Source organism: Physella acuta, unplaced genomic scaffold (genome assembly GCF_028476545.2).
Source record: "Physella acuta isolate Inbredline_101_S28 unplaced genomic scaffold, ASM2847654v3 ptg000285l, whole genome shotgun sequence".
In the NCBI taxonomy this organism is placed as follows: Eukaryota; Metazoa; Mollusca; class Gastropoda; family Physidae; genus Physella; species Physella acuta.
In genome coordinates, this window is record NW_026731804.1 from 590,945 (window position 1) to 603,393 (window position 12,449).

Consider the following 12,449-nt stretch of genomic DNA (forward strand, 5'->3'; position numbering starts at 1 on the left):
TACAGTACTTTTTTTTTATTTTTTGTCAAGAATGTGTCAGTTCAAATCCTAAACAGAGGTTCAAACTATACACACTGTAGCCCAATATGATCAAACTATATACACTGTAGCCCAATATGATCAAACTATATACATTGTAGCCCCATGAAATCTTGAAAGAAGGAAAAAAAATCAATAATGTAGAAAGTTTTAATTAATAATTTATCAACAAGCTTTTATATAGATAGCTCTATAAAAAATATATTAAAATATTCTTTAAACTTCAATATCATCCACACATACCAAACCATCAGAACAAGACAATTTTTCTGGTCAGCTGAACTCAGCTGTAGCTTCTACAAGAGCATTTTTTATCACAGAGCTTCACCACAAAAACTTCACCACAAAAACTTCATCACAAAACTTCATCACAAAACTTCATCACCGGGACTAGCACTAAACAATCAAGTTGATTTCAAATCATTAACAATCTGTTAACAAATGTGATTTCAAATCAATAACAATCTGTCAACAAAAGTAACATGTACACTTTGGAATCATCAACCAACAATTACAGGGAACTTCAGTTGGTTGATTAGTTTAAAGCATCGGACCAAATATAAAGAACATAAACAAGTACTTTGTGTGCTGTTATCCTAACCTTCATACAAATCATTGGAAGCCAGAAAATTAGGCAGTCAGACAATAAGGCTGTAAGTAAACCCTACAAAAACATGTATTTTAATTATTGCTACAACAAAGTTTTTTTTATAATTAATTAATATAACTCAAGTAACAAGGCATTTAACAAGTATTTTAGTGAAAGTTGTCTGGAGTTGTAGATAAGACATAACATTTGCATAGATAGGACACAATGTTCATTAGCTAGAGTCAGTGTCAGCTAGTTGTGCAAATCCTGACAAAAATAGTGACATTGAAAATTTTAAAAAATTAATCTCTTTATTAATTTTCCAATTGTTGTAATCGCACTTTAATTAGTAGAACAGGATCATGCTTCAACTGTGGGCCAGAGTCTGAGAAGGTCAAATAGATGGATAGTTTCTATTTTTACAGACTGACACATACATGTCAAAAGGTGACACAGTCAAAGGTTATGAACCTAAATATGACAAAAACTATTGGGTCGCAAATTGTAAACAAAGTAAAAATCCCTCAAATTTACACTCTCTAACAGGCCAGTTCAATGTTCACAAAAAATAAATAAAAATAATTGCTTTGTAAATTATACTGTTCAACCAAAGGCAAATTAATAAGATAAGTATTATAAGCTAATCATTTCTGAACTTAAAATCATTTTTGATATAGATGGACTTTAGTTCTCTGTGACATTGTTCCCCTCAATTACTTCCTGGACCCTGGACGTTCGTGGATCGACAACACTTTGAGAAATAAACAACGCCTTGGTCAAACGATGGATTATTTCATCCGATAAATCTGAGTCGTGATGTACCTTGACCCACGCTTGACCTGCAAGAAATAAATATTTTGTTAACCTTGGTGTAACATTTTTCTGATGGAATAATTGGGTCACGAGTCAAACAACACAACTGCTGGTCCTCTGGTTGGTCAGTTAATCTAGAAATTTCCGTAAAACACCAGATGAAAAAGTGTTACCTTCTGTCACATGATCACCAACATCAACCAACAACAAAAATGTCATGTGATCACCAACATCAACCAACAACAAAAATGTCATGTGATCACCAACATCAACCAACAACAAAAAAGTCATGTGATCACCAACATCAACCAACAACAAAAATGTCATGTGATCACCAACATCAACCAACAACAAAAAAGTCATGTGATCACCAACATCAACCAACAACAAAAATGTCATGTGATCACCAACATCAACCAACAACAAAAATGTCATGTGATCACCAACATCAACCAACAACAAAAATGTCATGTGATCACCAACATCAACCAACAACAAAAATGTCATGTGATCACCAACAGCAACCAACAACAAAAATGTCATGTGATCACCAACATCAACCAACAACAAAAATGTCATGTGATCACCAACATCAACCAACAACAAAAATGTCATGTGATCACCAACATCAACCAACAACAAAAATGTCATGTGATCACCAACATCAACCAACAACAAAAATGTCATGTGATCACCAACATCAACCAACAACAAAAAGTATCACATGACATCACCAACATCAACCAACAACAACCAAGTGTTACCTTCTATCACCAACATCAACCAACAACCAACAAGTGTTACCTTCTATCACCAACAACAACCAACAAGTGTTACCTTCTATCACCAACATCAACCAACAATCAACATGTGTTACCTTCTATCACCAACATCAACCAACAACCAAGTGTTACCTGCGGTCACCTGATCACCAACATCAACCAGTAACTCCAGTCCTACAGCCCAGTTGACAGGTTCACCAGGTGAGTTTCTACCTGCCCCAAGTTTATGGGCTGCTACTGCCACATCCATTGCATCAATCCGCTGTACGTAGCCTGGTGGATAATTGGTATGTCATTAAAACTCATAAATAATAGTAAATAATTTCAAGTTTAAAATTACTCTGTTCTATTACGATTTACCAATTTCTGAAGGGTCTATTTTTTAAAATATTTTTTTTTAAACGTGTTGGAATACTTTATTATTACTTGGCATATCATTCATAAAAACGTTTTATTTTAAAAATAATGAATTTATTAATTTTTCTTTAAAGTGTAAAAAAAAATATATTACCAGCAGATGGACAGCAGAGCTGAGACTGAGATTTGGCCTTTGGAAGAAATGATCTCGGGTCGTTGTTTGGGTCACACAGATCGTCTGCTAATTGTTTATTGACACCCTGGCCTTTTAACATGGAGCAAAATCTGGCCAATGCTTCTCCATTGTTTATTTTCTCCTGGATTGTTTTACAGCCTTCTTCCACATTTTTAACAAACTTGCCGGCATGTAGCAGATGTCCACCTGTTTGTAATCATACCAGGGGAAGTAACGCAATAATGACATACCAGGGGAGGTAATGCAATAATTGCAATAATTTGAAATTTTTAACTCACTCTGTTATATCAACTGTTTAGTTTTTTCATGGTATATTCAATTTAATTAAAGTTTTAAAAATTAAGATTAAATTTATTTTTGTTTTCAATGGGTCAAAGATACAAATGACAAAAAGGCTAAGGGAAATTCTGAATACTGACCTAAACTGACTGTAAGGTCAAGCAAATCTTTAGGACCTTTCCCTTGTAAACACTGAATGGATTCAATGACCTCTAGAGCATTCCCAACCATGTTCCCAATCGGCGAGTCCATGTCAGTTAGCAGTGCCACTGTTTTGGTGCCCAGGCTTTCACTACATGATACCTATATTGGGGGGGGGGGGCATAAAGTCGGCATCATTTTAAACATTCCAAAAGTAACCAGAAGCATATACAAAGGACGTATAGTTTCTTTAATTAAAATGGTGATTGTAGGAGCATGTTATGACGTTACCATGGACTTGGCCAACATGGCGGCTTTGGACTTGTCCGTTATGAACGCACCACTTCCGGTCTTGACGTCTAACACAAGAGCGTGAATGTTTTCAGCAGCTTTCTTAGATACGATAGAAGCTGAAAATAAATCAAAACGCTTAGGGGTCTTCCATAAATGACGTCCCGCTTTTTTGGTGATGTTTTTGCCTCCCTCCTCCCCACCCCAGCATCACATATTGTCACAAAATTACCGATCCCCACTCCCACCCTCGTCACTTATGGACGACCCCTTATCAATACCATAAGAAACAAAACTATACTTTTAAATTAGCTCGAGAAAAGACTAAGCATAACATTAGTTTACAATCACACATTTGTGGGACGACATGGTTGGATGTTAGAGCATATGACTGCTAACCTGAAAGTTTTATGTTCGAATTGCGTGTTCGTGTCAGTAAAACGCCCAGAGCTCTGATGAGTGCCCGACTCATGTTAAGGAAAGCAAAAGTGTCTGGGAATACTGCTGACCACCCTTTCTTCTTATACGCCAAATGCCGAGGTCACTGAAACAGGAGAACTCTACTTCACTAGCCCCCACGAACCGCCAGGTTCGAAAGGATACTTTACTTACCACTTAAAACTATTAACTTAGGCTGAGAAATGACGTAATCCACACAACACATTAACCCAACTAGCTGGCCTTTTCTAGCTCGTTTGAAGAAAGTGTGAAATAAACCACTATACGAAATTTGGTGTCATCAAAAGTGCCAACCCTATCCACCAACCAATAAAAATGGCGAACACAAACCCGTGATTAGTCCAATGTCGTCCACGGTGGCTGTGACGTCACGTACGGCGTATGTTTTTTTGTCGGCCGGACAGATATCTTTGGTTTGTCCGGAGATGAAGCAGCCGACAGAGCCGAGGATGTCCGTCATCTCTTGGAAGGTGAGGTCACACCTGAACCCTGGCACCGCCTCCAGTTTGTCCAGCGTCCCACCTGTGTGTGCCAGACCACGGCCGGATATCATGGGCACCTGAAATATGAGACATTTAGAAATTATTTGACCAGAAACATGCAGACATTACATGCAATATGGATATGGACGTGTCCTACTTCTATAACATTTAAAGAGCTTTGTGTAAAATAAAAGTCATTACCGAAAGCACTTCTAAAATAAAATGTATTACCGTTTGCACTTCTACAATAAAAACCACTACTTTAACCACGCCTGAAATAAAATAAAACCCTACCCCCCATAACCCCCTCTAGCGACTGACCTTGAGACCAAACGCTGCCAGAGCTGGTGCCAGTACCAGGCTGACCTTGTCGCCCACGCCCCCTGTGCTGTGTTTGTCCACCAGCCTGCCCCTCCACTCCTCTGGCCACGTGAGGGTCGTGCCTGAGTTCCTCATGTCACGTGTCAGGGAGGAGACCTCCTTGTTGGACAGGCCCTTCAGGTAGATGGCCATCAGCATGGCCCCTGGGTCATATAGCAAATGTTGGGGTTAAATGTGTTAGTTGGACAGACCCTTCAGCATGGCACCTGGGTCATACAGCAAATGTTGGGGTTAAATGTGTTAGTTGGACAGACCCTTCAGGTAGATGGCCATCAGCATGGCACCTGGGTCATACATCAAATGTTGGGGTTAAATGTGTTAGTTGGACAGGCCCTTCAGGTAGATGGCCATCAGCATGGCCCCTGGGTCATACATCAAATGTTGGGGTTAAATGTGTTAGTTGGACAGACCCTTCAGCATGGCACCTGGGTCATACATCAAATGTTGGGGTTAAATGTGTTAGTTGGACAGGCCCTTCAGCATGGGTCATACAGCAAATGTTGGGGTTAAATGATGTGTCAGTAGAAGCTTAAAGAGGAGGGGGGGGGATTATTCATCACAAAGTATAGCGTCCAAATCGTGTTGGGAGTTTGTGAAATGTGTAACGGCATGTGATGTACATCCCATGACATTCGCATGACACGTAATTTTGATTTTCAACTAATTAACGTGACATCTGTTTAAATGATACAGCTATCTGACATGATCTGTGTCTCATCTATCTGACATGACATGTGTCTCACCTATCTGACATGACATGTGTCTCACCTATCTGACATGACATGTGTCTCCCCTGTTTGACATGACATATGCCTCACCTATCTGACATGACATGTGTCTCACCTATCTGACATGACATATGTCTCACCTATCTGACATGACATATGTCTCACCTATCTGACATGACATATGTCTCACCTATCTGACATGACATATATCTCACCTATCTGACATGACATATGTCTCACATATCTGACCTAACACGTGTCTCACCTATCTGACATGACATATGTTTCACCTATCTGACATGACATATGTCTCACCTATCTGACATGCCACGTGTCTCACCTATCTGACACGACATATGTCTCACCTATCTGACATGACATATGTCTCACCTATCTGACATGACATATGTCTCACCTATCTGACATGACATATGTCTCACCTATCTGACATGACATATGTCTCACCTATCTGACATGCCACGTGTCTCACCTATCTGACATGACACGTGTCTCACCTATCTGACATGACATATGTCTCACCTATCTGACGTGACCTGTGTCTCACCTATCTGACACCTGTCTCACCTATCTGACATGACACGTGTCTCACCTATCTGACATGTGTCTCACCTTTCTGACCTGTCTCACCTATCTTACATGTGTCTCACCTATCTGACACGTGTCTCACCTATCTAACATGACACCTGTCTCACCTATCTGACATGTGTCTCACCTATCTTACATGTATCTCACCAATCTGACATGACATGTATCTCACCAATCTGACATGACATGTATCTCACCAATCTGACATGACATGTATCTCACCAATCTGACATGACATGTATCTCACCAATCTGACATGACATGTATCTCACCAATCTGACACGCGTCCATTGTGCCATCAGCCACTCCACTGACGAACGTGCGAATCTCCTCGTCAGACAACTCGTGGCCATCTCGCTTCTTGGCGATCAGGTCAGGGAAGGACACGCGCATTCTGGGGCTGGGGGCAACGTCTGCTGGGTTTGTGTGACGTTAACTTCTGCTTGGATTGTGTGACGTCAAGATCCGCTTGGGTTGTGTGACGTCAACTTCTGCTCTCTCGTTGTTTCCTAGTGAAGAAATATGTCATGTAAGAGTAAAGTAAAAACAACGAATAAACAGAAGAAAAATCTGAAATAAATTTTTTCCTTAAGTCACGGCCGAGTACACTGAAATAATTTGGTGAATGTATTTGAAATCTTTTAGACTAATCCAATAGCAGAGTAATGTTTTAGTGCCACACCAGGAACCTTTTACAATCGATCACTACTCTCTGTGATCTTGAATGAGTATCGTGACCATAAAAATCAGAGGGTCTAAATTTGTGAGTAAAGCATCAACACAGATGAACGTTGTAAACAATGAACACATTTTGTAGGTCATCCAAGTTAGGAGCCCCTGGTCTGCTAAATGGTCGGTCTAAATCTGCCATCACCGGGTGACCTTTCAGAGCGGAGATCTCTCTATTCGATGACCTAACTGGTGCGTGCAGTACTGGGCTAGGTGTCCTCGGCTCCAAACTTTCATGATGGAAGTAAAATGTCCATCGGTCAAAAGGAGGTTAAAGCGACCATCTGCCTCAGATGCCAGCCAGTTCTGCTACGTCCCGTACGTCACCTGGTCACGTGTTACTGCATAATCTGATTGGTTCCGCCTGCTAAGTGTACGTTAGGTGCTGAACTTGTAAGACGGTTGGTGAATATGTGCAACCAGGGGCGTAGCGAGGGGGGGGGGGGCGGGGGGTGCGGACCGCACCGGGTGACACCATTTAGGGGGGTGACACCAAGGCAAAAAATAGCAAAATATATAGAGAAAAACTCGGAGGGGGGGTGCAAATCGAAAACTCGAGGGGGGGGGGGTGCAAATCGAAAGTTTGAGGGGGGGTGCAAATCGAAAATTTGAAAGTTTGTCCCTGGGAAGGGTCTCTATGCCTCTGGGGGGGGGGGGTGACACCATTAAGTGCCGCACCGGGTGACACCCGACCTCGCTACGCCACTGTGTGCAACAAAACACCAACAACAAAACAACAACATTACAGCCAATAACAAAACACCACCAACAAAACACCAACAACAAAACACCAACATAACAACAAACAACAAAACACCAACAACAAAACACCAACAACAAAACACCAACAACAAAACACCAACAACAAAACACCAACATAACAACAAACAACAAAACACCAACAACAAAACACCAACAACAAAACACCAACAACAAAACACCAACAATAAAACACCAACAACAAAACACCAACAACAAAACACCAACAACAAAACACCAACAACAAAACATCAACAACAAAAAACCAACAACAAAACACCAACAACAAAACACCAACAACAAAAAACCAACAACAAAACACCAACAACAAAACACCAACATTACAGCCAAAACACCAACAACAAAACACCAACATTACAGCCAACAACAAAACACCAACAACAAAACACCAACATAACCACTAACATAACAACCAACAACAAAACACCAACATTACAGCCAACAACAAAACACCAACAACAAAACACCAACAACAAAACACCAACACAACAACCAACATAACAACCAACAACAAAACACCAACAGCAAAACACGAACAACAAAACACCAACAACAAAACACCAACAACAAAACACCAATATAACAACTAACAATAAAACACCAACATTACAGCCAACTACAAAACACCAACATTACAGCCAACAACCAAACACCAACAAAACACCGACATAAAAAGACTGTCTATAAATGTCAAAGGTTACTTTCGTCAACCGCCTACAAAATAATTTAACTGTGAAAACTAAAATGTCACCAAAATCTATGTCTTGATGATATGAGTGGTCTGTACGCCTACTGTTATTTTAACTTGATACAAGTAGAGTCTAGTTTGTACGCCTATTGTTATTGTAAAAGACTGGAATCAGTGGAGTGGATTGAATGTGGGGGTGGAGATGGGCGGGGGGGGGGGGGGGCTGGCAACCACTAAACTTTTATTAATTACAACAACATCTGCACACTAGCGATAAACTTGCCACCATTTTGTAATTGTTTTAAAATCGGTATGTGGGTTAGCCTAGGCCCTAAGCAGTTAATAATGTTCTAAAACAGTTCAAGGAGAAACACACTTTAAGGTCGCAAGGCAAATAGAGAAAGTGGGAGAGAAGGGGAGGCGGGGGGGGGGGGGGGGGGGGGAAGGGAGAGGACGAAACGTAAACGAAGCATTTTTGTCGGCTCGTGCGTTGATGATGCAACCTCAGACTCACGTGGCTGGTGTGTGTATATTTACCAGCAGGCTACATAAACATACGTAAAACATACAGTTATACATAACACCCAGCGCTCGATACAAATGTACACACGTACATGGAAACTAAAGCACGAAGCACTCTTACACTAATCAATACCTTTGAAAATAACAGGCCCAGCAATCTAGTCCTACACACAAACATAGAAACGGATAATTATCACAATTTACAAACAATTAAAAGTAATTGTCAATCGAATATTTACTTACTTAAACCACATTAAAAAAAGGCAATACTTTTGTGTCAGTAGTTGCTGTGTTAATCCTTTCTTTATCTTAGACAGTAAATGTACTTTTACCATAGACAGCTTCACTTAGATCTATAACGTTTTCCACGAAACTGGCTAATGAGAAATGTCAATTAATTAACTACACTTTCGTTTCTGGCTTGTCGTTTCCAATTAACGTGACATAAAACTTATCAAGAGGAGAGCACAGAATTAAAGTTGTGTCTGTAGCCAGAGATCCAGATTATCCACAAAGATTAAAATAAATTTAGAATATCCACGAACATTGAAACAAAATTAGAATATTAACAAACAGTAAAATAAAATTAAAATATCCACTAAGATTAAAATAATATTAGAATATCCACAAAGAGTAAAAGAAAATTAAAATATCCACAGAGTAAAATAAAATTAGAATATCCACAAAGATTAAAATTAAATTATAATATCCACAAAGAGTAACAGAACACACGGTACAACCTCCTGGTTTAGCCAGGTCTAGACTGAACTGACGGCGAAAGCTAATTTTTTTTACAGCTTACAATTCAGCTAAAAATAGCCAAGGTCAGAAAATTCGGTGTATGACGTGGAGATGCGCAACTTTGTTGCTGTACAATAGAATTATGCACGGCGTCTGGTTAGTTGGGGGGGGGGGGGGGGAATCTTTTGACATGTGCTCACCGTACACACCACCTGTTACAGATTTCCGACACGTCAACAACACATCAACAGGATCAACAGCGGAAGGTTGTCGCGTGTCTGATTGTGTAAACTCAATCAGGGGCAGTGTTTCTTTCAGGCATCTCTTCGTGGTGGTGGTGGTGGGGGGGGGGGGGGGGGTGGTAGGAGGTCAGTAACCGAGAAAACACCGGGGTCAAAAAGGTCACCCATTCTTCCAGAGCTTCCGTCGAGCTCTCTCCAGGGGCGGAGACAGAAATAGAAAAAGATATTTAATTTAAATAGAAAAGATGTACTCTAACCAGTGTCCGCCCTCCCCCCCCCCCCCCCCCCCTGAAAATTTAAGTACGCCCCCCCCCCCTCCGAAAGTTTCAAGCGCTCCTCCCCACTTGGAGAAAAATGTCTGAAAGAAACACTGCTCTCCGCTCCCTCTACCTCCCCTTCCAAAATCTAGTTTAATTAATCTTTGATAAAAATAAAGAGACAAACTAGCTTTAATTGGATTATGCTAATTAACAATACATTGAACTCGTTTGCGCATGCGCATTTAAAAATCCTCTTCTCCCCTAACACTAAGATGCATCAGTTGACCTTAATTAAACTAACGAGTACTTTAGCGTGACACTAAGATGCATCAGTTGACCTTAAATTAAACTAACGAATACTTTAGCGTGACACTAACATGCATCAGTTGACCTTAATTAAACTAACGAATACTTTAGCGTGACACTAACATGCATCAGTTGACCTTAATTAAACTAACGAGTACTTTAGCGTGACACTAACATGCATCAGTTGACCTTAATTAAACTAACGAATACTTTAGCGTGACACTAACATGCATCAGTTGACCTTAATTAAACTAACGAGTACTTTAGCGTGACACTAACATGCATCAGTTGACCTTAATTAAACTAACGAATACTTTAGCGTGACACTAACATGCATCAGTTTGACCTTAATTAAACTAACGAGTACTTTAGCGTGACACTAACATGCATCAGTTGACCTTAATTAAACTAACGAGTACTTTAGCGTGACACTAAGATGCATCAGTTGACAATAATTAAACTAACGAGTACTTTAGCGTGACACTAAGATGCATCAGTTGACCTTTATTAAACTAACGAGTACTTTAGCGTGACACTAAGATGCATCAGTTGACAATAATTAAACTAACGAGTACTTTAGCGTGACACTAAGATGCATCAGTTGACCTTAATTAAACTAACGAATACTTTAGCGTGACACTAACATGCATCAGTTGACCTTAATTAAACTAACGAGTACTTTAGCGTGACACTAAGATGCATCAGTTGACAATAATAAACTAACGAGTACTTTAGCGTGACACTAAGATGCATCAGTTGACCTTAATTAAACTAACGAGTACTTTAGCGTGACACTAACATGCATCAGTTGACCTTAATTAAACTAACGAGTACTTTAGCGTGACACTAACATGCATCAGTTGACCTTAATTAAACTAACGAGTACTTTAGCACAGTGCGTCGTTAGGTCGGGTGTCCAACAGATGCGGGCACTTCGTGGTGTCACCTCACCCCAAAAGTATATATATATTATATATATATTTATATATATATATTATATATATATATATTATATATATATGTGTGTGTGTGTGTGTGTGTGTGTGTGTGTGTGTGTGTGTGAAATGTAATAATTGTCGAATTGTACGTAAAATACTATTTGACTTTAAATTAATCATTAGGTTGAACTGGCAAAAAAACATTTTCCTTAACTACATGTTGCACATTTTTGCCTTGGTGTCACCCCCCCCCCCCCTAAATGGTGTCACCTGGTGCGTCTCGCTCCCCCCTCCCCCGCCCTCGCTACCGCTCTGCTTTAGCGTGACACTAACATTGGCGGGTCAAACTGGTCAGTTCTGTGTTAGGTGAGGGGTGAGTGTGGACAACTGAAAAAACCAAACGATATTTACTACACAGCACTTTACTTGGTGATGTATGTTTAGTTTCACACAATGGGTCATTGCCTTTTAAATAAAGCCATTTCAGGTTAGGGAAACGGGAGTACTTAAAAACAAAACAACGTGTTCAAGACGATAAAAAAAACTGCTTCAACTCACACTATCGGGATCCACTAACCCACTGCTCATAGGATCCACCAATCCACTGCTCAGGTCCTACCAATCCACTGCGGATAAGATCCACTGATCCACCAGGCTAGCTGACCAGACTTTGGACGAGCAATCTTAAGGTTAATAATTAAAAAGATGAAATTGAGGAGCAGTAGAGCTATATTTAGAACATCTAAAACAAAATGGAGTAGGTAGTCTCGCATCGAGTCCATCCTAGAGTAGGGCATAGCACAGGATCCGCCGCATTAGACACAGTCGTATCTTTGGTGTTTGTCCGCCCATTAAGTACCGGCCACGTCCTGTCTACATGAGACAATGCGAGACGCTAATCGTGTCATACTACCAGCCCGTCCATCGTGCACACATCTGTAATACACGACACCCCAGACTAACGCGCGGCCGGGTTGATGGGACCCGCAGGTGTGACAGGAAACATACAGGTGTTTTCTGAGACACGATCGATCTAACGAGCTATCGATATCGTCAATCTGCTGTTGGGAACATTCTTCGATTAGGGACAGGCAACACCA

The 12,449-nt window shown here is 40.3% G+C and overlaps 1 protein-coding gene across 3 annotated transcripts; it reads right to left on the reverse strand.

Moving 5' to 3' along the window:
- Positions 1–13: 13 nt before the first annotated feature.
- Positions 14–12,179, reverse strand: LOC131939617 (thymidine phosphorylase-like). Of its 3 annotated transcripts, none has more exons than XM_059298031.1 (9): positions 11,908–12,179; positions 6,416–6,652; positions 4,750–4,952; positions 4,277–4,505; positions 3,488–3,606; positions 3,196–3,358; positions 2,735–2,962; positions 2,356–2,496; positions 14–1,467 (listed from the first exon to the last, which is right to left on the reverse strand). In XM_059298031.1, the coding sequence occupies exons 2-9, from the start codon at positions 6,534–6,536 to the stop codon at positions 1,313–1,315; spliced, it is 1,359 nt and encodes a 452-aa protein (XP_059154014.1). In that variant the 5' UTR covers positions 6,537–6,652; positions 11,908–12,179; the 3' UTR covers positions 14–1,312. The 3 variants fall into 3 exon arrangements, with proteins under 3 accessions (XP_059154014.1, XP_059154013.1, XP_059154015.1); XM_059298030.1 differs by lacking the exon at positions 11,908–12,179 and adding an exon at positions 9,106–9,573; XM_059298032.1 differs by lacking the exons at positions 6,416–6,652; positions 11,908–12,179 and adding an exon at positions 5,878–5,883.
- Positions 12,180–12,449: the final 270 nt, after the last annotated feature.

Excerpts from the sequence above, each read along its gene's own strand:
- LOC131939617 (XM_059298031.1), bottom strand. The coding sequence starts at position 6,536 with ATGCGCGTGTCCTTCCCTGACCTGATCGCCAAGAAGCGAGATGGCCAC. Across the intron at positions 3,607-4,276 it reads CGACATTGGACTAATCACGG|CTTCTATCGTATCTAAGAAA; the intron begins GTTTGTGTTCGC and ends ATTTATTTTCAG. Across the intron at positions 1,468-2,355 it reads TGGTGATCAGGTGACCGCAG|GTCAAGCGTGGGTCAAGGTA; the intron begins GTAACACTTGGT and ends TATTTCTTGCAG.